A 27,982-nucleotide genomic window follows, 5' to 3' on the forward strand; every position below is an offset into this window, starting at 1 on the left:
TTGCCAAGATCCTATCTCCAAATAAAGTCACAAGCCCAGGGACCAGGGATTAAGACTTGAACATAACTTTTGGGGGAACACTCAACCCACTACAAACCTCTTCACACTCTTAAAAAGTACTGAGGTTCCCAAAGAGCTTTCTTATATGTGGGCTACATTCACCGACATTTACTATATTAGAAATTAAAATTAATTTAGCATTTAAGTACTTATATATTCAGTTTATTTCAAAATAACAATAAGCTCATTGCATGTTAACTTAAACAACACATTTTTATGAAAAATAACTCTATTTTCCCCAAAGAAAACTGATGAAAAGAGTGGCACTGTTTTATATGTCTGCAATTCACCATAGGAGACAGCTGGATTCTCATATCTACTTCTGCAATCTATTGCAATGTAGGGTTTTAGGTGAAGTATCTGAGGATAATCTGGCCTCACATAGATATGTAGTTGGGAAAAAAATGAAGTGTTTCAATGGCTTTTTCAGATAACTACAGACATTATTCCTTGATGCTACACCAAAACTTAGTGTCATTTTTTTAAAGTTTTGTTTCAACATGGACTCTGAAACTGTATCAGTTAACTTTTTGTGCTATTATATTAAAACCCATTTCTTTACTTTGCACTTCAAATGGATCTTTACCCATGCATGATTCTGTAATACGAAGAATTGGTCATGTGGAATATGCTGCTTATGCAGATCTACCCAAACTTAACACATTTCAAATACCATCAATCTCATCAGTAAAGTCTTTCGGTATTGGGAAATTTTCCACATTCTTATTTTCGTTTGAAAGCTTAGATTTTATCATTGGCATTGATAAAACTCTATTCATTTTCGAGAAAATTTCTGCCAAATATCAAAGTCTGAACAACTACATAGTTTGTCTACATAGTTTATCTTTTTCAAGTAAAAATGGTGTCCCACAGCAGTGGGGTGGAAGGGTGGCAGGAGGGAAACAGCTAGTTTAGCTCACAACTCAAACATCTGCAAAAGTACTATTCATGAAGGCAATCATAAAACTTCAGAATGCAGAAGTACTTTATGGGTATTTACCACATTGTTGATTAGAATAATGAAAAGTACTCAAGGGGCAAGACTTAATGAAATTAATAATTTTTACTGACTTGTTCTTAAGCAAAACTAGATCTTTTTTCACAAGTGTGTGGCAGTGAAGAATCCATTACCAATTAATGATTACTAATTAATGATTACTAATAAAATTTGGTACCAAGGCTTTAATTCGTGTTATGGCAACTATAAGTCTACGCATCATTGTGTTTTCACCTTCACTACAAAAGGCAAATAATGACTTAGTATAAATATGAAAATAATGACTTGGCACAGTCCTGAAAGAGTCTCAGAGACCACCCTCCAAGGAGTCTCCAGATCAAATTTTGAGGACCACAGCTATACATAAGTGTTCTTCAACTTTGATGTGCATCACAATCACCTGTGACCCCAAACTAATGAACCAAATATCTTCATATATTGACAAAGCACCACTACAGGAATTTTAGGGGCACCAAAGTTTGAAAATTGCCTGCCTAGATGGTAAATGATAGATAGAACTCAGATTATAGCAGTAGGAATAAACAACAGGAGATAGTTAGCAAGAAACCCTATTTAACACCAAGTCTTTAAGATTGTTGAAATGTAAAAATACAAAGAAAATAAAAAACATTAAAAGTTTTGAGTCTTGATTACTGAAAAAATGGTAATACCATTAAGAGAATGAGAAAAGTCCCGAGGAGCCTATGAAGGAAATAGAGAAATAAGAGTGTAAATGAATTATTTGTTCCTAATCTTCCTGTCCAGAATTAATCCCTCCTTCTTTTATGCTCTCACCAAATGTTGTTTTTAATCTCTATTTTTAAATTTACTTCACTTAAAATTTTACTTCATCCTGCATTATATTACAGTGAGCTGTTTTTATGTCGATCTCCCACTAAGTAGAAATTAAACTCCTTGAATGCCTGAATGATCTTGGGAGTACCAGTCCTGGACGCTAACTGTATGCTCTTAGAAGTGCTATCTAATCTCTCTAGACTCAATTATATCAAGTCTAAAATAGGGATAAAATGACCTACTTTTGAGGGTACCTGTAAGGGTCAGAGATAAATTTTTCTAGTAATTAGCATAATACCTAGCACTAGGTAAAACTCAAGTAACAATAATATAATCAATCAGCATAGTTGTGGTTCCCTTAAAAGTATTCCTTTACAGCTAAGACCTTTCTGAGTGAATACAGACCTTTGGTAATTCTCACTGTAAAGCATACAGTTTATTCTCGATTAATTATAGAAATGATCATTTAATTTGTGAATGGAATCATCCAATTTATGCTACAACAGGCTTATTAAGACCTCTAGAAAAATGGACAAAGAAGAAGTACAAGTTTATAGTATGTTTTGCCATTTTGGAATGTTGCATCTAATTCTGCATAAAAGGTAGAAGAAAAAAAATCTCAAAATTCCTAGATTGCTAGTGGATTCAATTTACTCATGCAAACCTTAATGCTCATATATACTGATAATTTATAATTTATGGCAGAGCAATGAAATTCTTTTCTCTATCCATGTAACTAAAATACACATCCAGTCGAAAAGACAGCAGCTTTCAGGAGTCACTTCACAGGGGTTAACAGAAGTGCAGTACAAAACATCATTTAAATGAAGTAGAAAGAAAGCTGAGGAGAGAATGGGAAGGGGTAATCCTAAGGGAGGTGAAATGCAACTCTTAAAGCTGACTTTCAGCCAGCATGGCTAAGCTTGTATCTCCTGACTTGCCAAAAATAACATTAGTGCCTTTTTGACCACAAGCAGTTAGGACTATAGCTTTTGGTTTCATCTAACTATTAAAAAAAAAAAAAAAAAAAAAAAAAAAAAAACCTCTCCCCAAATACATCGGTCAAAGTGTGATGAGAATTTTTAAAACTCTATATCATGATCCAATCAATGCTATTTCTATTACAATCAGAAACGGTGTGCACTCCCCCATTTCTTCTATATGACATGGATGGACAAGATTCTAACTCTTTAGAGAAACAAAATCTAGAGCATTATCTTAGGATGATTTCGGTTACAAGTAAATAAAAACCCAATTCAAAGCAAAGTAACACTTCTCCAGCTTTTGTGCACATAAGAAGCATCTAGGGATGCTACTAAAATGGAGATTCTGATTCAGTAGTACTAGGGAAGGGAGTGAAATTCTTCAATTCCAAGAAGCTCACAGGTGATGCTGATGCTGCCAGTCCATGGACCACAACTTCAATACCAAGTACTTAAACCATAACAAAATGCATAGATTAACACATCTGGAAACCCAGAGATAAGACTGTTCAATAATGTCACCAAGGACCCAAGGCTTTTCTATCTTTCTGCTCTACCACCCAAAATGCCAGTTTCATTCTAAGGTTGAATATTTTCCTCCCTTATCCTACCAATGCTATCATTTGATTCTAAATCAACTTTCCTTGCTTTTAGAAATCCTGTTATATTGGGACATCTATAAAAACCGCATTCTGAAAAATAGCTTCCTAAGCTCCCTCAACTATTAGAATTCATATTAGAGTATAACCATAAAAATAATTTCAAAATATCTTATCAACATAAACTAACAAAGAAGTTTATTATTTCAGAATATATAAAAATTGTAGCATTATAAGAATAATAATAGCAACAGGGTATATAGTAGTCTAATAGTAAAGCAAGAAATAAATTCGTATTATGGGATATACAAATGAATAAATGAATGGATGAAGAAATATGGCCTTTGTCTTGAATCTATTAATATTTTCAAGGAAGCAGAATTTGTCCCAGGTCAATTTCATGGTACAAAAATTATACTGAACAAAACCGTTAAAAAAACTAAACTAAACTAAACAAACAAAAAACCTACCCTCTAATAAAACAGAGCAACAACTTGTGGAGAAAAAGTCTAAAAATGATGCAGCCACATGTCACAAATTCCAAACATCTATTGTTCAGTTTAAACAAAAATCAGAACATTTAAACAAAAATGCAGAAAGCGATACCGAAATGTAGGCTACCTGGTCTGATCCTTAATGTTGCTCTATTTCACAGAACTCCTAGATACAGGAAATGTAGTGTTCTTTGTAAGATGAACTCTTTGCTAATAAACAGAAAGCATAGGCTGGAGTCAACTAAATGGGTTCAACACTTGCACAAAGTTGTTCCTAAGAAAAACTTGGTAGGTGTCTGGGTGGCTCAGTGGGTTAAAGCTTCTGCCTTCGGCTCAGGTCGTGATCTCAGGGTCCTGGGATCGAGCCCCACATTGGACTCTCTGCACAGTGGGGAGCCTGCTTCCCCCTCTGTCTCTGCCTGCCTCTCTGCCTACTTATGATCTCTGTCTGTCAAATAAATAAAATCTTAAGAACAATTTGGCAAACACGTTAGTCATAATTCACCAAAAGATGAGACATTTTTAAAAACCATTACTACTAAAGAAATTTGATCATTTTACAGATTGGGCTCACTAATTCATAATGATCTCATCTTTTTTTCAGCATTAACATTGTAGAGAACTATTTCAAAATCGGATCTACAAAACACAATATAAATCATTATACAAGACTCTCTCCAGATTTAGGTCTATGCTTTTCAATTTAATTCCCAATTGGTAGCTAATCCAAGTTACTGCATAAATCTAGCACTATACAAATCTAGTGAAATCTAAAAAAAATTAAACAGTACTATTCTTCTCAATAGCCAAGATACAGAAACAAACTAAGAGCCTGTCAACTGATGGATGGATAAAGAAGACATGGGGTGTGTGAATAGTATTCAGCCATGAGAAAGAAGGAAATTCTGCCATTTGTGACAGCATGGATGAACCTGGAGGACATTGTGCTAAGTGAAATAAGTCAGACAGAGAAAGGCAAATGCTTTATGATCTTACTTATTCGTGAAATATTTTTTAAAAAAGGATGGATTCATAGAAATTGAGAGTAGAAGAGTGGTTAGCAGAAGCTAGAGTGGAGAAATGGGGAAATGTTGGTCAAGAGCACAAGTCTTCAATTATAAGATAAGTAAATTCTAGGGATCTAACTTCCTACAAAAGGAAAAAGAAGTATCTCTAGTCTACAAGGATCTGCTTAATCTGATTACTACTTGCCCTTCCACCTAAGAGGTATTTATTTGTCTCACAGAAGAGAAAGTCTAGAAGCAGAGTGTCCACGGCTGACATCTAATGGTATCAACATCCTTAGCACTTCAGTTCAGTACATCCTGGGCATGATATAGTAGCTGCTCCTTCAAGGAAAAAGGGGATAAGCATTGAAGAACCATACCGGAATATCATTTCCCTTTTATCTGTTAAGTAAAAGCTTTCCTAAAAGCTTCCTTCTCCCCACTAAGAAGCCTTCCCTTAAATGTAGCAAACTGTATTTCTGAAATAGCCCACTCCAATATATTTATCCCATCCTGTGTGTTCTTTTCAGGGTGTGATAGAGATCACTAAGTGAGAGGTCATGTCTCTCCCTTTGCATCTGGGTGGGGACTTGTGATGGTGTCAACCAACACAGTACAGCAGAAGTGATGCTATGAGACTTCTGAGGCAGGGTCATAAAAAGAGTGCAGCTTCCATCTGGGGCTCTCTTCCTCAGGAAACTCTCAGAAACTAGTAAACATGTTGAGACCAAGTATAAACGTTGCAGCTGGGTCCCTAGCAGACACAAGCATTAAATGCCAAACAGCATGAACAAGTGTTCCTATGATTCCAGCCCCCAGTCTCAAGAGTCTTCTAGCTGAGGCCTCAGACCTCATGCAGTAGAAATAAGCTGTCACCATTGGCCCTATCTGAATTCCTGACCCATACAAAAAATAATGAAAGATAACCATTGTTTTAAGTCACTATATTTTGGAATAACTTAATAAGCAGCAATAAAGAACTAAAAAGATTATCACAGGCCAGCCCTGGGTTACATGTCTACCTTCTGCTGTCTAATTACCTGGGAAATCAGGGAACATGACTGCCAAGAACTCTTAGCTAAGATGGGCACACACTGCCACTGAAACACAACCAGGATTCTAGTAACAAGTGGAAGATGGAAATGAGTACTGGGTAGGCCACTAATAGTACCTGCCACAACCACTTAGTTAAAACTTGTTATTTCCTATCTTATATCATGTTGATCTTTTCTTAACTATATGTTTTATATCCACTAACAGAATATAAGAGTCTTGAAAGCAAAGACTATTTATTACAAAATGCTTTCAGTGATAGTTACTCTAAAAATATTAGCTATTTAATTTCTGAAGGAAAATGTTTAAACTTTAGAAAGAACTTGAGGTCCTAGAAACTATGAGGTTCTGTGCATTTATTTCGAAGTGCGCAGAAAAAAATTTGTAATTTTTTTTCTAGAGTTTTTTTTTTTTCTTCAGAATAATCTCTCTGGGAAAGTGCTGGAGCAACTGAACAAATGAATACGCTTTGAAGACCACTTTTGGTATACAGACAAATAGCAACGTACTCCAGAATTAGAATGAGTCAAGCAATGGTACCTAGAAATTCTGCCCAAAGCTGACCAATAAAGGCACTCACCCAACCCTTTATGTAGAGATAAACATTGGTATGGGCTATTTAACAATTGCAGGGTACTTTGTAAACATAAAGTGTTAAATATTTATTTTTAAATAATTTCATTGATTTATCACTAAATGATAATTTATTCTTAGTAGAGCAGGAACCTCACTGTAACTCCCAAAATGACACTAGCCCCTAAGTACTCCAGATCACTCATGATTTCTACTGAGTCACTGACTCTATTTCTTTAAGTAATAAAAATAATAATACAGAAACCAAACATAATTGCAATTTAATTTTAAAATAAACCTTAACACTAATCATTTTAAAATAAACCTTAACACTAGAAGATATTCTAAAATTTCTATTTTAGCTAACCTAAAGTTAAGTGCATTATCTAAATTTCAAAAGCCCTGATTCAACATTCAAATAACTGAAGCTGAATACAGACACTAATTCAGGTTCAGCTGGCTATGAAAATATCAACTAATATTCACATAGTGCTTCAGAATTTTTAGTCCTTTCATAGATATATAAATATATATTCCTATAAAATTATTATATACGAAAGTGCTTTGTGAACTCTAAAAACCTCTATAAAGGTTAGTAATCTAGCAATATATGTTTACTATTATTCATTTACTAACATTATTAGTAATAATAATATTAAGCCTTATAAGCAGGAACTTTTATCCTCTTTCTACAGATAAGGATACTAAGCCTCAGAAATGAGAGCTGACTAATCCACAATCACATAGCTAGTGAGGATGTATTTGGTTCTGAAAAATCACATTTTCTGACTTGAAATTCTAGGTACTTTCCACTGCATCATACTATTTCTACAGAATGTTTACTTTTCAAAGCACGGTTCCCAGAGACTAGAAGAGAGAGGTAAGAGGTAAGAGGTAAGAGGAGAGGGGAGCCTGAGTGGCTCAGTGGGTTAGGCTTCTGCCTGCAGCTTGGGTCGTTCTCAGGGTCTTGAGATCAAGCCCTGGATCGAGCTCTCTGCTCAGTGGGGAGCCTGTTTCCCCCTCTCTCCACCTGCCTCTCTGCCTACTTGTGATTTCTCTCTCTGTCAAATGAGTAAAGAAATAAAATTTTTTTTTAAAAAGCAGAGGGCGGATAAGAAGAGAGGTCTATTATTGGACAGAGAATCGACATTTCCAGGCCCAGCCCATGTTATAGGACAATCCCGTAAACTAAGATTACAAAGTAAAACAAAAAAGGAGATTCATTCAATACAGTCTAAAAAATGAAATCAATTTTAGCAACTTTGAGCTAAGAGCATTAAAAAAATTTTTTTACATTATAACATTTTCAGTATTTCTTTAAAATACTGCACTTTGGTCCTCATAACTACAAGCATTGCTTTATTCCAGTCCAGGTCAGGCTGTCCCTCCCTCCAACATATACACTAAAGGTCCTTTGAGTCATGATGCTTATAAAAACTACCTTAACTTGTAAGTTTGTAGGAACTTTTAATTAAATTCATGAACAGCCAATTTTACTGGACACATCTGGCCATGAAACTAAAATGTCTCCTGTCTAGTCACAGCACGTATCGAGTTTTCATTAAATCTCAAAGCAGAATCTTAGGAGGTTGTCTGTACTTCAGATGTTCCCCAAGAGAGGTCCAAAATACAATTATTTGGGAATTATTTTCCTAAAACAGCATACATATCCCAGGACTTAAGCTACAAAGTTGCCAATTTCAGAATACAGAGACCCAACAAGTCTTTAGCACATTCACTGGCAGATAAAAAGCATTAATTATATTCCTAGCATACATGTATGATTTATACATAGGTAAAAAAGCAATTAAAACTGAAAAAGCTTGCTTGAAATAGTGATATCACTGACGGAGAGCTACTTCCACACAGCAATCAAAGCATTAAGCAAAGTGTGAGACTTTCGAAAGAAAAACGGCTTGGAAGAAAGAATTCTGAGCACCAAACAGCTTTTAGTATAACAATAAAAAGCAAGGGGGCAGAATAATTTTGACTACTATATCTTAAGTAGCAGTGTTCCATTATGAATAAGAATACGTGCATTGGAACCAGATTTGAGTTCAAACCCTACCTCCTCCACTTACTAGCCATGTGATGCTAGGAATATTATTTAATCCTTATAAGCCCCAATTTTAACTATAAAACAGGAATAATATAATCTATCTCACGAAACTACTTAAAATATTAAATGAAAAATGTTTGAAATGTACTCACTATGAAACCTGAAACAAAACTAAATCCTCAAGATATAGTTATTAACAGCCATTTAAGCCTGTAGACTATTTACATAAACTAGAACAATTTCAACAACTACTTACTTTTGCCAGTAAACTAATTAACACAAACTCTGAGACACTAAATAAGGTCCTTGATCTTAAAAGGGACTTCAAAACCCAAACATTTATGATCAAAATTTAGTTTAAAAATTTAAGTTTAAAACTAAATTTAAAAAATTTCAAACTATTAATGTTAAGACCAAGAGCCTTTGTTCTCTTTCTAACCCTATACATTTTTCTCCCCTATGACCATAAAAATAATCTTAGGATTAAAGAGCTATCATTTGATTCAAATGTTTTACTTTTAATAAGACATTTCCCAGCAAAGAGTGAACCAACATTAAAAGAATAGAAACAAATAGTAAAATGTGAAATTGATAAGATTATATTTTGTTCAGGGGCGCCTAGGTGGCTCAGTGGTTTGGGCTGCTGCCTTTGGCTCGGGTCATGATCTCAGGGTCCTGGGATCGAGCCCCGCATCGGGCTCCCTGCTCCGCAGGAAGCCTGCTTCCCTCTCTCTCTCTCTCTGCCTGCCTCTCTGCCTACTTGTGATCTCCGTCTTTCAAATAAATAAATAAAATCTTTAAAAAAAAAAAAAAAAAAAAGATTATATTTTGTTCAATATTAAGAATAAACAAAAGGCAAAAAAATACACAGGAAACAAACTATTCAAATGAGAATATCTAATTTTTATCTTCTATTTTAAATTATCTTATTTGGGGCACCTGGGTGGCTCAGTGGGTTAAGCCTGTGTCTTCGGCTCAGGTCATGATCTCAGGGTCCTGGGATCGAGTCCCGCATCGGGCTCTCTGCTCGGCAGGGAGCCTGCTTCCCTCTCTCTCTCTCTGCCTGCCTCTCCGTCTACTTGTGATTTCTCTCTGTCAAATAAATAAAATCTTTAAAAAAAAATAAAAATAAATTATCTTATTTGTATTAATAGGCAAAACCTTTAAACTATAGTTGTTACATATTTACATAGACTCTTAAATGTATAGACAAAAATTTTAAATCTTATAAAGTTAATTAAGTACGTACTTCAATTCTTATACTCAATAATGGAAAACATCCCAATGGGGGTAAAGTTTTTGGTTTTAAAACTAAAAGTTAAAACTAATAGTTCAAACTCTTAAAATTATGAACTATCAGAGGAATAAATTTATTAACTTAATAAACTTGTAACAGGGAAAAACAGCATGTGTGACTCCATATTGCTTCTACTTCCTTTGCTGCTGTGACCTATAACTCAGGAACTTCTAATTAGCCCTGTTATATAAGCACGTTAATCATCGAAGGAATTTTGCTCACGGCTGAGATTTGCAAAACCTGCTTTTTTACCCAAAACCTATCTCACTTTAGGAGATAAGGAAGTATGTACAGAAATGACTATGCTATGCTTAAGATTTATAGGAACACATGACCAGATTCCTATACTGAAAGATCAAATGACCAAGGACGAAGAAGTTACACGACCGTCCTCCGATGTCTACAGTCACCTTTTGACTCCAATCCCCAATGTTTCTGAGCAGAGAAGGATATGATATACTTTGAGAAAACTATGTAGCAGTGGTATGTACCTTTACAAAAAATAGATAAGCAGACCAATTAAGACATTGCAGTAATAATCCCAAAAAGAAGTAGCAAGTTATATTATTTAGTTATGCAAATGCTTTCTTAAGGAGTCTTAGACAAATCATCGTATTTGTCTGGATCCTTTTTCTCACATGAAAATTAATGTCTGCCCTTCAGCCACCTTAAGGTCTAGAGCTGGAAAATCCTACAAACACATCAAGGGATATGTAAAATAACATTAAAGACTATGACCTGCAACTTGTTTTCATTTCTAATTTCTTAGCAACATAACTTTGGAATTATGCTTGTCCTTAATCAGTTTAACCACTACTTATCTTTCTCCAAAAAAGCACTCTCTTTCTGAATAAGAATGCACAATAGGGATCAAGGTGAGATATGACAGAGGCTCCCCGGGCTGGCTGAGACAATAGAGCATGTGACTCTTGATCTTGGAGTTGTGAGTTTGAGTCTCACACTGGGTGTAGAGATTACTTAAAAATAAAATCTTAAAAGAAAAAAAGATTAGACATGATAGAGTTTAAGTAAAGCCTATGAAGATCTCGCTACTGGGCTTTATTTCTCTGTGTGCAATCTATAGTCCCAAGTAAAGGACAGAGAAGGGCTACAAAGCTACTTACATAACTACTATAAAGAGAAAAAGAACAGTAGACAAGATACAAGTTTCCCCCATTATTCAAAAGTATAACATTCCTATGAAAAATTTCATAACCCAAAAAGCCATAAAGTGAAGAAACAATTACCATTAATTTATATGGAAAAAGTTTTGAGCATTCCCAGACCCAAAAAATCATCTCTCTTAGGCTTTTCTGATACCTTAGGACACATCTTGCTAACAGATGCACAAAATAAATTGAGATAAAGCACAGATGCTCACAGACACAGTTCAAAGCTCTGGCAGCTTGATGCTGAGATGCTGAGTGTAGTTTGGGGGAAAGGAGCTGGGTAGGGCTGTTCTCCCTACTCGGGTGTGCACTGCTTCTATAATGGCTCATGGTAAAACAAATGCTGAATGCTATTTTCACTTTTCCTCTTTCTTCGTAAAAGTGAAAATATTTCTTTCAGTTAGCAAAAATATGGACTTACAAAATGTGGAGGATAGCTGTACTTATTTCATTCTACATTGTACCAGAAAGCTATCCGTCTCCCACAATATACTTATTTATAGAAGACTAAGAACAATGTTTTATCTTTATGACCTCAGAGTGCCTCGCACAGAGTTCTATACACAACTGATGAAGATGGAGTTAAAAAGAAAAAGAAGAGAGTCAGAGATCCAAAGAATAAGTGTGTTAACCAGGCAGTATGAGGGTCCGCGCAGTAATAGCATCCCTCAAAAAAACAGCTAGAATACAATACAATGGTAAGACACGATTTTTCTGTCTGAGAAACTTAAAGCGTTGTGAAAAAGAATATACAGAGGAAAGGTAAAATATACCAAACATCTGGAATGAGGTAACTACTCAAATTAATAATTAATGGCTACCTTTTACTCATTGTGTCAAACATTGTGCAAAGAACACTACAGACATTATCTCATTTAATCCTCACACCCCCGTGAGTCAGATATTATTATCCCTGTTTTTCACATGGGAAACTAAGAGCTAGAGCTAGGATAAATAACTTACTCAGGGTCATAAAATCAGCAAACAGTGAGGCTATGATTCAAACCAACATCTAACTCCAAAGCTGCTCTTAACCACCAGGAACCCGGATGATGGCACTGAAGGTGATGGGAAGTAATCAGGTACTGAACATATTTTGAAGATGTAGCCAGCTAGATTTGCTCAAAGTCAACAAGCAGTGTGAGGTAATATCTATAGGACCAGATGACTGAATCAGTGAGATCCAATGCCTTAGCAAAAGTAAATCCCCTTCTGGCCACTACTTTCCTTTTCTAGATACAACCAATGGCATCTTTTCATGAGCTGCCAGAGCCAATTTATGCATATAAAAGCGTCCCAAACCACTCTCTTTTTTTTAACTTTTTATTTTGAAATAACCTTAGACCCACCAAGCAAGTTGCAAAAAAGAACTCTCTTTATATGCCCTTTAACCAGCTTCTTCTAATGTTAATATCTTATACACCATAGTACAATTATCAAAACCAGTAAGACTAATGCAATACTGGTGACTAATTTTGTCAGTTTTGAGCAATTACAAACAAAGCTTCCATAACTATTCTTGCACATATCCACTGATGCCCTGTGTCTCAGGGGTCCCCGGGACTACTCTCTGGGAGAAGATTCACTGAAAGGACTCACAGGTTTCAGAAAAGCTGTTACATTCAGTGATGGCTTATTACAGCAAAAGGATACAGACTAAAATAAGTAAAGAGAAAAGAAGAATGAGCAAAGTCCAGCAGAAACAAGGCACAAGCTTCCTTGTTTTCAAGCTTTTCTTGAGTTGCATGGACGAGCTGAATTCTCCCAGCAACAATGTATGACAACACGTGGGAGGTGATGTCAACCAGGAAAGCTTGCCCAAGCCCTGATGCCCAGAGGTTTTACTGGGGGTCAGTCACAAGTCATCCAGGACCTGCATGACTAACCACAGCTTTCAGATTCCAGTCCCCAGAGCAAAATAGGTGTTCACCATAAATCAAATTGTTTGCATTAACTATCCGATTCAACTGGTACTTTGTAGTCCAAGGCCTCAGGCATACAAAAACACTCTTTTTAGAAAGAATATTCCAAAAGCTCAGAATTTGTCTCCCAGGAGCAAGCCAAGAGCCAATCTTGAAGTCAGACCTTTTTCAGGAACGTGCTGGGTTTGGGCAACCCACACCAGCTGAGTTAATCCTTTCCTACACAAGCTGTGAGTGCATTTCTAGGCTCTCATTCATTTTAACAATGGCACAGTATTGTACTATCTGGATGCACCAGTACTAATTTAGCCAATTACCTACTAACTAACCTTCAAGATATTTCTAGCTCTTGGCTCCTCTCAACAATAAAAACAAAGTTTTATAAAAAGCTACACAAAAAGAAAATATAATTTTCTGGAATTATTGTCGCTGACTGATAAATAAAGGTTTTGTCTAGAGTGTGAGTTTCAGTCACCTGAATGAATAAAAAGTAGCTTTAAGAATAACCTGATTTCGGGACGCCTGGGTGGCTCAGTTGGTTAAGCGGCTGCCTTCGGCTCAGGTCATGATCCCAGCGTCCTGGGATCGAGTCCCACATCGGGCTCCTTGCTGAGCAAGGAGCCTGCTTCTCCCTCTGCCTCTGCCTGCCATTCTGTCTGCCTGTGCTCGCTCTTTCCCCCTCTCTCTCTCTGATAAATAAATAAAATCTTTAAAAAAAAAAAAAAAAGAATAACCTGATTTCGGGACACCTGGGTGGCTCAGTTGGCTAAGCGATTGCCTTCGGCTCAGGTCATGATCTTGGAGTCCCGGGATCGAGTCCCGTGTTGGGCTCCCGGCTCAGTGGAGAATCTGCTTCTCCCTCTGACCCTTCCCCTTCTCGTGCTCTCTCTCTCTCTCAAATAAATAAATAAAATCTTAAAAAAAAAAAAAGAAAAACCTGATTTCAATGTGAGTGAGCAAACAGAAGTCATTTATAGGAAAGAAAAAAGTTGTAAAGGACTTATCTCATAGAAGTCCTATGGTGTTTGCTTTCAGCAGTTAATAGGAAAGTAATCAAAGTAAACCAAAAACTATGTGATTTCTAGAAAAGCATACAATAACATTATATAATAGCAAAATATAACTCTAGAGTTTTGATAACTTTTTTTTAAAGATTTTATTTATTTGACAGACAGAGATCACAAGTAGGCAGAGCAGCAGGCAGAAAGAGAGGAAGGGAAGCAGGCTCCCCGCTGAGCAGACGGGCCGATGTAGGGCTTGATCCCACGACCCTGGGATCATGACCTGAGCTGAAGGCAGAGGCTTTAACCTACTGAGACACCCAGGCGCCCCTGAGTTTTGATAACTTTTTTATATACATCTAGAGTCTAGGATTCCTATTCTACAATCAGAGTAACTTCATCAGGCTTTCACCATAAATGCAAATACTGAATTTTTATGTTAATGATAAAAATAAATTTTGAAATTAGAGATACATATACTCTCCTCTAACCTACAAGTCATAAACATAATATTCCAATTTTATAAAATAAAACCTCGGTGAGACGTAGAGCTGAGCGACCGAACCCGCGAACGAGATGCCGGTGGCCGTGGGGCCCTACGGGCAGTCCCAGCCGAGCTGCTTCGACCGCGTGAAGATGGGCTTTGTGATGGGCTGCACAGTGGGCATGGCGGCCGGGGCGCTCTTCGGGACCTTTTCCTGTCTCAGGATCGGAATGCGGGGTCGGGAGCTGATGGGTGGAATCGGGAAAACCATGATGCAGAGTGGCGGCACATTTGGCACATTCATGGCCATCGGGATGGGCATCCGATGCTAATCAGAGCAATGGTTGCCTAGTACAGCTACCCCTTCTCATCAGTCCCAGCTCATGTACTATAATAAAACAAGTCTTTGAGTAAAAAAAAAAAATAAATAAAACCTCAATTACTTTAAATGTACTGGCTTAGTTTCCCATTAATTTATTTAAGCTTTTATTTACATTTGTTAGTTAATATACTGTGTAATATTAGTTTCAGATGTACATTTTAGTGATTCAATACTTCCATATAACATTTTTTTAATTTTTAATAGTTATTAATATCTAAGATGAGGTACAATCCAACAAGAGTAAGCTTACTTTGCACAATGAGACAGTTAAAAAGAAAGAAGTCCTGGTCCATATGAAGTTTACCATTAAACTGAGAGGGAAAAAAAACAGAGTATACGTTCACACTTTTTTCAAATAGTAAGTTTAACCTTATATGTGCCTCACTTAAAACAATAACAGAAACAAATAATTTCCACTAGTTAATGGTTTTAAGCATTTACGTCTTTAAAATAAGAAAACGAGGCGAGTGGGTGGCTCAGTCTGTTAGGCATCTGCCTTCCTCGGGTCATGATCTCAGGGTCCTGGAATCTAGCCCACATCAGTTCCCTACTCAGCAGGGAGCCTGCTTCTCCCTCTGCCTTCTGTCCCTCCCCCCTGCTCACACAAGCATGAGCTCTCTCTCACCCTCTCAAATTAAATCTTTAAAAAAATAAAACAAAATAAGAAAATAATAAATACACATATTTTCATTCATTCTTCTGTAAACTGCTTTAAACATTCAATTAGGGGCACCGGGTGGCTCAGTAGGTTAAGCCTCTGCCTTCAGCTCAGGTCGTGGTCTCAGGGTCCTGGGATCGAGCCCCACATTGGGCTTTCTGCTCAGCGAGGAGCCTGCTTCCCCCACCTCTCTCTGCCTGCCTCTCTGCCTGCTTGTGATCTCTCTGTCAAATAAATAAATAAAATTTTAAAAAAACATTTAATTAAACATTTAACTTAATGAACTACAATATTTCAAAAGAAACCTTGCTATGCAATAAATTAGAGCAACACATATTCTCAAAATGTGTATGTGTTTTGGTGACAACAGAAAAATTTTATAAGCACATCTCGGTGAAATAATTTGGATTTTAACAACTTTCAATGAAAATAAGACTTTTCCTTCTTTGATTATTCAAAGAGTATACCCAATTTTTTCTTGATATACCACTTTTCTAAATACATTAACTGGTACTAGTTCCCATATAACAGAAAATATTTATATGATATCAAAAGATGAAGGTAGAACAAGATAGAGGGGAAAGAGACAAAAATCTTGAATGCAACTCATATACCAACAACTGAAATTAATTGATTGAATTCTCTGAAACAGTAAAAATTTAGACCTTAACATTTTGTGGGGGGTTTTTTTGTTTTGTTTTGTTTTTTGCATCTGAGTTGGCTTGTTCAAAAATACAAATCTGAAGCATTTTTGAGGCAGCATCATGAAAGCTAAAGTACTTTTATCTAAGCAATGTATTTTTATTCTCCTTTATTCAAATAGCTTATAAAACTCTAAGATGGAAAACAAAGCAAATTAACAAAAGAACACAGCTAACATAGCATACTATAAAGGCCAATATAAAAAACAGGGAAAGAATGTCAGCGGTAAGCATAAAAATCAAATTATGTTTAAAAAGATAAAGAAAAATTTTCAAATGGATATAAATAGCATACATATGTAGTAAGTATATTTTCATAAGCCTTAATTATAATTTTCTTTTAACTTTTCAGGTCCCTTCATGAGACCTTTAAAATTAGGTCCCTTTTACTCAGGCAACAAGGTACATGTTCTAGTAATCCATACCACTACTTCTCATCATTCAACCAACTTCCTTATCCAGCTCAAGAGAGAAAACTTTAATTTCAGTCCCTCTTTATATATATGTTGAAGTTAATATACAACTCTGTGTTATTATTTCAGAGTTCCGTATAAGCTTTTTTAAAAACTGAGATATAACTGACATCGTATTAGTTTCAAGTGTATAAAATATGATTCAGTAATTATAATTTTATTAACTGTTACTTCCTAAAGATTATTTGTCTGCAGTATGAGACCCTGGAAATTAGAGAAATAGAAGACACAATCCTGACTTTAAGAGGTTTACAGTTCATTATCTTCTGTAGGTCTCAGGAAAAAAAAAGACAATCCTGTAATAGAAAAAAATCCCAGAACTGGCATCCAAAAAGATCTTGCATTCTATCTACTATCTGTCTTCTCCTATGCTAAGTATCCTTGAACAAGTCCAATCATTATTCAGCTTCAGTGTCATCTGTAAAATGAAAGGGCAGATCTAAGTGATCTTTAAGGTCTTTCTTTTTTGGCAAGAAATCCTATTATTTTAATCTAATACATAATTACAATAACTATTCTGCCTATGGTAATTAGAAGTCACTGATAAACAGACAACATAAAGAAACTATAACTGCAATTTATTTTGTATAAGCAATATTTTAATTCTTTTATGTTATTTTCCACTAGTATCTATAAACACTTTTAGGACCTTCTGTTTTTTCCCAATACTAGCATGGACACACTTTACAAAGACAAAGATTCTCCATCATACATCCCAATAGCAGAACGTCCCTTATACCTCCCTAATAAACTTCAGGAAATAAGACTCTCCAAGACTTACACAACTGCATCTCTCAAACTGTAGTCTATAAATATGTTCAATGGCCTGTAAATTCTGAGAATTTTTAATTTTTATGTTTTCATTTTAGTGATGACCTGTAAATATTAGTATAGATGCTTTATAATTGAAAACTGCCACATGATGTCAGTGTCTGTTTTCAATCAAGTGGTGCCAAGTAATATCACTTTAATTGTCAGGGACTAATGAGAAAAGAGCAATGGCAAATTTTAAATGTATATGCATTCCACACCCCGGTGAGGGCCAAATGATGTCACCCTTTCTAAACAGAAAAACGTTCTGTGGTAGTTCAAATAGAGAAGAGAAGTGGGAAATTTGAGTCATTACATGAACTACACTAGAATATATACATATATATTCCAAAAGAACCTGTCCCATAAGTTAACTTAGTTCTATTGCATGCAATAATTTGAGTTAGCAAATCATCATCTATAAGAGTAATTAATTTGAATAGTACTGTGTTGTTTGTAAGTGCAACCCACTTTTACGGTTTCCTAGCATGATCTGATATGAAAAGTTATTAACTAGTTTTATAATTCTATTTTTGTGATACTAAAATAAAACTGAAGCCAATAATGGGGGTTCATGAGACTATTATTTGCATTTAAAATTGGGTCAACGCCTTAAACTAGTTTGAGGAAACACTGCTTTTATGAACAGACTGCTCTACTTCCTTCTTCCTAATCCCATAAACTTCTGGACTTGTGGTAGCACCAGCCCTGGGTGCTCAAGCCTAGGGAGGAGGGTCCAGATCAGGGGTTGACAAACTATGACCCATGGATCAAATATGGCCCTCCATCTGTTTTTGTAATCAAAGTTTTATTGAACCACAACCATCCCATTTGTTTGCAGATGGTTTATGGCTATTTTCAAGCTATAATGGGAGAGTTGGGTAGTTGCCACAGAGACAGCACAGCCCACAAATGCCTAAAATATTACTATCTGGCCCTTTACAGAAAAAATATGCTGACCAGTGCCCCACATGAGCTAACAGGGCAAAATGAGAATGGACCCACTGGCGTTTGAAAGTCCTGGAGCAAGCAAGTGGGAAACAAAGTATTACTGTCCCCGGAAGAGAGATAATAAGATTCTCTCCGCTGTAAAATGAAGGTGTTAAATATTAAGTTATAAGCTTACAGCATTTTTCAACTGATCATTTGTTAAGCTATATGTGAGGTTCTGTGCTAATTATTTAATTTCATTCAAAAGAACATGTTTCTACCATCAGGAGAAAAAACAATTTGTAAGTATCATCCTCTAAGTTTTGGGGGGTTTTTTTAAGCTTATTTATTTAAGTGATCTCTATCTTTAACATGAGGCTCACACTCATAACCCTGAGTCTCATGCTCCTCTGACTGAGTCAGCCAAGTGCCCCATACTCTAACTTTTCTAAGAATCTATCGAAGACTATCACTATACCACTATTTTAAAGTTGGGCAAGGGGTGCCTGCCTCCGGCTCAGGTCATGATCTCAGGGTTCTGGGATCGAGACCCGCATCAGGCTCTCTGCTCATCAGGGAGTCTGCTTTTTCCCTCTCTCTCTCTCTGCCTGCCTCTCTGCCTACTTGTGATTTCTGTCAAATAAATAAATAAAATCTTAAAAAAAAAAAAAAAAGTTGGGCAAGTCCCACCTTATACATTAGGAAACAAAGATATAAAAGTTAAGTTACAGTTATACAGGTAGTAAATGGAGGAGTCTGAACTCTAATCTGGTCCATTTAACTCCAAACACTATGCTAAAAACTACGGTAAACTATAATTCTTTGAATATTGTAAAAGTTTGTGAGAAGAAAAATTCTCACCCAAAACCCTCTAGCAAATAATAACTATCTTTGTGGTAAGTTTTGGCATAATTTGATTTTTCAGAGACAGCCTCCACAGACATTAAAAAAAAGGGGGGGGGCATTAAGAGCTCTCTGTGTGTGTGTGTCCTCTCTACTTGCTTACTTGAAATTCCATGAATCAGAGCAATGGCTGCCACTAGTGACCATGCATCAAACAAAATTTACCCCTCATGTGTCTTTATTAAGGCATATAGAACTCTACTGTCCTAATGCTTTATATACATTTAAAAACATATATAAAATAAAAGTTTTAGAGATAAAAAGTAAATATGGATGTTTCCAGTGTTTTATTACAATACCTCAGTGTATCATCTTAAGTCCACCATATGAAAACACCACTTTGGGTATCAGTGAAGAAGAGAGTGCTTTCCTTTCAGCAAGTAGAGATAAGACTTGAAATGTAAATGAACCGGAGACATAAGATGAAATAAATGAATATAAATTTGCTGAAATGGTGTTAATGAGCTGTTTCTTGTTAGAGGAAAAGGGCTAGAATATAGGACTGCACCACAGTGTGGTGGTTGTTGGAATTTGCAGCAGTGTAATTGGCAGCAAAAATCCAACTTGGTGTTTCCATCAGACTTGTCTCTACTGCATATTCTCTGAGCAATTGTTTATGTCTCTTATAACAATATCAATAAATTAGATACACCAGGCTTATGGACACTACGTGTTTTTTCAATACTGGTTTTCCTAGGTTGGCCATATTATGAAATAAATGCTTCCTAATTTGACTACACTTAGCATAGTACAAGTTTACCCCTTTTCAAGGCTCTAAGTCCATCCACATTGAAGCAACTAGTCTTCTTATGTAGACAATGAAATAAATGGATCTAGTCAAATACATCTAACATGTGCACAGGATTAAGGCATCCCAGTAATAGCAAGGGGATGAATGTGAGTGTTATTCCCTATTACCTAAACTTTTAGAGGAATCATGAAGTCTATGAAATGCCAAGAAATTAAATAATTATGGAAACATTTCAAATAAGTAGTAAAAATAGACCATGTGTCTATTGAAAACTTGTATCTACCATTTTGTTTTAAGACAGGAACATGAGGGGCACCTGGGTGGCTCAATGGATTAAAGCCTCTGCCTTCGGCTCTCAGGTCATGATCTCAGGGTCCTGGGATCGAGTCCCACATCTGGCTCTCTGCTCAGCAGGAAGCCTGCTTCCTCCCCCCTCTCTCTCTCTGCTTGCCTCTCTGCCTACTTGTGATCTCTCTCTGTCAAATAAATAAAATCTTTAAAAAAAAAAAGACAGGAACATGAGGGGCACCTGGGTGGCTCAGCCAGTTATCAGACTCTTGATTTTGTCTCAGGTCATTATCTCAGGGTTGTGAGATCCAGCCATGAGACTCCCTGCTGGGCATGGAGCCTGGTTTTAGGATTGTCTCTCTCCCTGTTCTTCTGCCCCTCCCACCCTCTCCCTCTCTTAAAAAATAAATAAACAAACAAAAAATAAGACAAGAACATGAACTAAAGCTTAAAATATAATGATATACTTTATTAGTGTCCCAAATATGTGAAATCAATCAAATATTTCACAAACAACATAAAAGAGAAAGCTAAGTCCTTAGTGTGATCAGTCGTAAGAAGCTTTAAAAACATGTTAGTATAACAAAATGTCAGAGAGTAAATGGCCCTGCCTTGGTCTTCTGTAGCCCACACATGCTCTGGATATTCTCCTAAGTTACCACCTGAACATCTCAAAACTTTGAAAGAGGACCAAGTCACCAATGCCACCAAATGTCAGAGCTTCAACATCTTTGGGAGCCTTAAAAGTCCCTAAAATTTAGTATTTTACAGCTATATACAGTATCTTCTTCATCCCATTAAAAAAGAAAAAAGTTAGTAAAGAGTATATTCTATATATAGTATATGGAGTATATTCTACTCCAGAGAGCTTCTTTTTGTGACTTTCCACAAAACTCATAAAGTATCTAGATCTAACTCTCAGTTGGGATCATAAGATCTTGTTATACAACACGAATGAAGAAAGAACAAAAGAAGCCCTTGAGAGATCAGTTTTTCTTCAACCCTGAGGGACGATGTTTCTCCTTAACATGCCTATAAGTAAATAATCTCCAGAAAGAAGTCATGAATTTAAATTACAAGTTACTGATTTAATTTTTGGGGTTAAAACTATCTTAACTCAAATTGAGACATTTCAGCTTTTTAGAAATTTGCCTCCACATTTCCATTTAAGGATTACTATATTTCCGGCAGTTGTTTAATGTGCTGGCAGTATTCACAAACTGTCCAAATATGATTAACTTTATAGACAAAGATAATAGTTTAAAAAAAAAGAAAAGGAAGACATGTTTCAGAAAGAAGAATTAGCAGAGACTAAGGATCGGTTGGATTATGTTTCTTACCTATAAGTCTTCAGCAACTTGCTCCTATAAGTCAACTGGAAAAAAATCTATGAAACTGATTTTGAAGCTAGAATAATAAAACATGAAATAAAACTTCAACAACTTGATATTGTCCCTTAAATGCTGAAGACAACAGCAATTTTTTTAAAAAAAAGAAGGCTGTTAGGCCAAAGCTTGAACTACTGAAATAAACTTAAAATAAATAAATAAATAAATAAATAAATAAATAAATGAAATAAACTTTTAAAAAAGTGATTAAACACACTTAGTAATTAATTCTCTTTTCCTTGAGGTAACAGAAACTTAATATCAGAGAAGCAAGTTCTGAATCATAAGAAATCCTCTGGCATAAATGCTTCATTTGCTTTTTGTTTCTGTTCCTTAAGGAAAAATTAACACGTAATTTTAAAAACACGCCCTGTTTGGGTGTACAGTTCTGAGTTTCAACAAACTTAATTCATATAGCCACACCACAATCAAGATATTGACCATTCCAGGGCGCCTGAGTGGCTCAGTGGGTTAAAGCCTCTGCCTTCGGCTCAGGTCATGATCCCAGGGTCCTGGGATCGAGCCCTACATCGGGCTCTCTGCTCAGTGGGAAGCCTGCTTCCTCCTCTCTCTCTGCCTGCCTCTCTGCCTACTTGTGATCTCTATCAAATAAATAAATAAAATCTTTAAAAAAAAAAAAAAAGATACTGACCATTCCCATCATGCCAAAAAGTTTCCTCATACCCACTCACAATCAATCTCACCTTCCCATTCAGAGCCACTGAAACCACAAACCTGATTCTCACTTCCATAGCTTTGTCCTTCGCAGAATGTCATAAAACAAATCACATAAAATGTACCCATTTGAGTCTGGCTTCTTTCCTTTAATACAGTGCTTTTGAGACTCATCCTTTTTGTTTATATTAGCAGTCTGTTCGTTTTTATTGCTAAGTGGTATTCTGCTATATGAATATTCCATTACTTGAATATGAATTTATCCATTCGCCAGCTGATAAATATTTGTTGTTTGTAGTCTTTGACTATAGTGAATAAAGGTACTAAAAACGTTTCCATGAAGATTTTTGCAGGAACATAATTTCTTTGCATTAAAAAAAAAAAGAAGACGACCTAGGAAAAAGACTGCTGGGTCCCATAATTAAAATGTTTAACTTTTAAAAAACTGCCAAAGTGCCTTCCAAACTGGCTACACCATTTAGCGTTTCCATCAGCATGGATGAGAGTCAGAGATGCTCCCCACCCTCATCAGCATCCGGCAAAGTCAGGGTTTTAGATTTGGTTTTTGAACCATTCTAATAGGTGTATAGCAGTATTTCATTATGACTTTAATTTGCATTTCCCTAAGAACTAATGATTAAGCATCTTTCCATGTGCTTATGTGCCATTTGTATATCTTCTTTGAAGTGTTTATTCACATCTTTTGCCCAAGGGATATAGCTCAGTGGTTGAGCATTTGACTGCTCATCTTTTGCCCATTTAAAAAATTAGACTATTACTGAGTTTTCATAGTTCTTTGTATTTCTAGCTACCAGTCCTTTAACATATAAGTTATACAAATATTCACTTGCCAGTCTGTGGCTTGTCTCTTCATTTTCTTAAGAATATCTGCAGAGGCGGCACCTAGGTGGCTCAGTGAGTTAAGCCTCTGCCTTTGGCTCAGGTTATGATCCCAGGGTGCTGGGATCAAGTCCCACATTGGGCTCTCTGCTTGGCCGGGAGCCTGCTTCCCCTTCTCTCTCTGCCTACTTGTGATCTCTGTCAAATAAGTAAATAAAATCTTTAAAAAAAAAAAAAAAGAATATCTGCAGAGGGTAGAAGTGTTCAGATACTTTACAGTTCATGTTTTTTTATCACTAAGAAATCTTTGCCTTGCTCAAAGTGACAAAGATTTTTCTCCTGTGTTTTCTTCTAGAAGTTTCGTAGTTTTAGGTTTTATGTTACAGTGGATGATCCATTTGGAATTAGGTTTATGTAATGGTGTGAAGAATTAGTCAAGTTTTGTTTTTTTACAAACAGATATCCAATTGTTCCAGCACCGCTTGTTAAAAAACTATCCCTTTTCCATTATTACCTTACCTTCAATGTTCAAAATTAACAGACTATAATCTACTTATTTTCTGGACTCTCTATTCTTTTCCACTGATCTAGGAATCTACCCTATCACCAATATAACACTGTCTTATTTACTGTGGCTTTATAATAAGTCTTGAATTCAGATAGTGGAAGTCCTCTATATTCCTCTTTTTATAAATTGTTTTGGCTATTCTCAATCTTCTGCTCTTCCACATAAATTTCAGTCGACTTGTTGATTTCTACCAGAAAGCCTATTGGGATTTTGATTGGGATGTGTGTTAAAAACAGTCATTTGGAAAGAAATGACATCTTGACAGTATTGAATCTTCAATCCATAAGCATGATATGTTTTCATTTATCTAGGTCTTCTTTGATTTCTCTCCTGAATGTTCTTTACTTTTCAGCATTAAAATATTACATATATTTTGTCATATTTTCACTAAGTATTTCATGTTCTTGGTGCTCTCATAAAAAGTTACAGGTTTTCGGGGCGCCTGGGTGGCTCAGTGGGTTAAGCCGCTGCCTTCGGCTCAGGTCATGATCTCAGGGTCCTGAGATCGAGTCCCACGTCAGGCTCTCTGCTTGGCGGGGAGCCTGGTTCCCTCTCTCTCTCTCTGCCTGCCCCTCTGCCTACTTGTGATCTCTGTCTGTCAAATAAACAAATAAAATCTTTAAAAAAAAAAAAAAGTTACAGGTTTTCAATTTCCATTTCCAATTGTTCATTACTAGCATATAAAAAACAAGTGATTTCTGTATAACCCATATCCCGCAAAATCACTTGTTAGATCTAGTAGCTTTCTTTTTTTGTGTAGAATCTTTGGGTTTTCTACTAAAATTATATGATCTATGAATAAGACAGTCTTATTTCTTCTTTCCTAATCTGAATGTACTTCAATTATTTTTCTTGCCATATTGTGTTGGCTAGTATCTACAGCACACTGCTGATTAGAAATGGTAAGACTGGGCTATCTTATCCTTGTTCCCAATCTTGAGAAGAAGGATAGTATTTTACCACTAAGAATAAGTTAAGTATGATGTTAGTTGAAAGTTTTTGTAAATGCCCTTTATCAAGTGGAGAAAGTTTTCTACTTCTGCTTTGTTGAGAGTTTTCATCATGAACAGCTGATGAATTTTGTTGACTGGTTTTCTTTCCTGCATCTACGGAGATGATTTTTTATTAATATGTTGATGTGATGGATTTTATATTTTAATGTTGCATTCAAAATCTACCTTGCATTCCTGAAATAAGCTCCACTCAGTCCCTTCTTATTTATTGCTGGATTTAATTTGCTAATATTTGTTAAGGATGTCTGTGTTCATTTTTATAATGGACATTGATCTGTAGTTTTCTTGCAAATTTTCTGAGAGGCTTGTATGGAATTGGTATTTCTCCTTTAAATGTTTGGTGGATATTACCAGTAAAACCATTTGGACCTAGGGTTTTCTTTGTGAGATTTTTAACTACAAATTCAATTTTTTAACAGATATAGGATGATTTAAGTTATCTATTTCTTTCTCAGTAAGTATTCTGTGTCTTTCAAAGCATTTGTTCATTTCATCTCAGCTATCAAACTTAATGGAATAAAGCTATTTATAACATTCTCTTAATATCACTTAATGTCTATAGGACCTATAAGGATATCCCCCCTTTCATTCCTGATATTACTAATTTGTTTTTTATTTTTCTCCTGGTCAGATTGAGTAAAGTCTTATTAATTTTATTGGTCTTCTCAAAGAACTAGCATTTTACTTCACTGATTTTTGTTCTCCATTGTTTTTGTTTTCAATTACATTGATTTCTGCTCTTTATGATTTCCTTCCTTCCATTTATGTTGGGTTTAATTTGTTCTTTTTCTAGTTATTACAAGCTCAGATTATTGATTTGTAATCTTTCTTTCTCACATAAGCATTTAACTGTATAAATTTCCCTGTAAGTACTGATTAGCTGCATTTCATAAATTCTGATATGTTTTATTTCCATTTTGATTTACTTGAAAATATTTTCTAAGTTCTCTTGTGATTTGCTCTTCAACACATAGGTTATTTAGAAGTGTTCTGCTTAATTACCAAATATTTGGGGATTTTTACAGACATGTATTACTGATTTCTAATTTAATTCTTTCTGTGGGTCAAAAAACATACATTGTATCATTTCAACCTTTTAAATCTATTGAGTTTTATTTTATGGCCCAGAATACTGTCTATCTTGGTGAATATCTCATGTGTACTTGAGAGAAATGCATTTTCTGCAAAAAGTGAGTGGAACATTTTGTAAATGTCAATTAGATCAAGCTGGCTACGTTTTTCAGGTCTTCTGACTTTCTGGATTTAATTTGCTAAGAGTTTGTCTATTTAATCAATCACAAAGAGAGAATATTGAAATCTTCATGCATGCAGGCATCCTTGCATAAAAACATATACAAGCATATGTAATGTGGCAATCAAAATTAAGTATAGATTACACTTTTAAGCTTTTCCCCATTACTAAAAGTATTGCATGTTCACTGAAAAGGAATTTTAAAATTCAGTTAAGTACTCATCCCATCACCTAAGGTGATTTTACTCTTTGGTCTTATTTGAATGAAATGATATCCAGAGTGTCAAAGTCCCAGGCATGGTCCTGACCCAATCCACCATCTCAGATTCACAGCAAGAGGGCAGACTAGAATGCTTAGCTTCCTGCCTACTCCTCAGAGGCCATCAGACATTCATCTACCATAGTTCTACTAAACTGAAGTAGAATCTTGTCTACTTCCTGGCTTTGTGACACTATATCGATCTCTAAAGACGTTCCCAAGCTTAAGAATCTTAAGAACTCTTTTTCTTCCTGTAAGATGCCAGTGTAATCTGAGTACAGCTCCTATATGATAAGACATTCTGCTACCTAATATTGTATATTATTACTATTAGAAATAATAAACAATATTAAAGATAGGATCAAAATAAAGGTAAGAGAAAATATTAAAAACTTAAGTACAGTGCCAATATATAGAAGACTAACTGAAGTCCAAGGAAAAAAGCAGTATCTGCAATTCATACATTTGAAAATATTTACTGAGTACCTACTCTGTGTTAAGCACTGTTTCTGCTGCTGAGAATAAAGTAGTGAAGAAAGTAGACAGTCCTTGTGACCACTCTGTGGGGTGGAGGAGACAATCAACATAAATATATAACATGCTAGAGGGTGAAAGTGCAATGAAGAAACAAAGCATACAGGGAGATGGGGAGGCAGGGAATGTGGTTAATACTTACATGGTCAGGAAAGTCCTCATTAATAAGATGACAGGAAAGAAGAAATCATATTGATATTTAGAGGGTAAATATTTCAGACTGAGAAATAACACTTTTGAAGCAGGAAAGTTTGTTGGAATGTTTGAGAAACTATAAAGAGGCACATGGTCTGCGATTTTGAAAGGGATAATAAATTACATCACGACATATTATTTTCAGCTAGTTAGTCCATGTCTAGTCACCTATTCAAAGCACAGCTTAAAAACTTAGAAGTTCATGATTTTTCATTTAAATGTGGGAATTAGGCTACAAAATTCCCACACTTCCCAAAGGAATTATTTTTCAAAATCCTTCTAAAACTAATACTAATTTTCACAAAAACCACTACTATCTTGTGTTACAGAAGTGCATATTACATCTGTACTTTTATCTCTAAAGAGAAAAACAAAGGCAAAAACAGAGAGATATGGAAATAAGTACCTAATCTTTCAGAGGGCACTAATAAAAACAAAGAAAAGCAGAGCCCTTTTCTCACTCAGGAAAATAAATTACCTCAGAAAAAAACTGAAAAATATTAGCCTACAACTACTTTTTAAAAGCAAACAAATACAACTTTTAAAAAGTGCATTTTTACATTTTACATAGGATTAAGTCAACAACCAGCATGAATTAATAAAATAAGTATACATACTTATATTTTCCAAACAATCAAGTAACCCTACAAAATATTTTTCTAATTCCCTTGGCCAGGGAAAACATGGATTTGGATTTATCATTTTAACCAACTACAATAAAATTTAAAAGATGAGTGTCATCGGGGATAAACTTTACAGCCCTTGACTTCACCAGCAATTACATCATATAATCCAAAATATGAATTAAGAAGCCATTAAGAAATGTAGAACTTTTTATATGCCACATTTTCCTCCTTGACTTCTTTTTT

At 35.5% G+C, this 27,982-nt stretch overlaps 1 protein-coding gene and 1 pseudogene across 14 annotated transcripts in view; one reads left to right on the plus strand and one right to left on the minus strand.

The window, feature by feature from the left end:
• Positions 1-27,982, minus strand: part of RAD51B (RAD51 paralog B) — a 681,452-nt gene that overhangs the window by 606,440 nt on the left and 47,030 nt on the right. The window contains exons 8-9 of one of the 13 annotated variants that reach the window (XM_082734037.1): positions 26,875-26,944; positions 17,091-17,125 (exon numbers count right to left, since the gene is read on the minus strand). The exons of 8 other annotated variants lie outside the window; for them this stretch is intronic. In XM_082734037.1, the coding sequence (XP_082590163.1) occupies positions 17,106-17,125; positions 26,875-26,944 (90 nt within the window). In that variant the 3' untranslated portion in view covers positions 17,091-17,105. Of the gene's footprint in view, positions 1-9,573; positions 9,731-15,628; positions 15,758-17,002; positions 17,126-25,582; positions 27,973-27,982 lie in introns of those variants that run through there. 4 more of the 13 variants (XM_082734031.1, XM_082734036.1, XM_082734028.1 and 1 more) reach the window with 4 other exon arrangements.
• Positions 14,549-14,926, plus strand: LOC309866360 (reactive oxygen species modulator 1 pseudogene; annotated as a pseudogene). The gene has a single exon. The product of its transcript is annotated as a reactive oxygen species modulator 1 pseudogene (transcript).

This window comes from Mustela nivalis (genome assembly GCF_964662115.1).
Source record: "Mustela nivalis genome assembly, chromosome: 6".
Taxonomy (NCBI): Eukaryota; Metazoa; Chordata; class Mammalia; order Carnivora; family Mustelidae; genus Mustela; species Mustela nivalis.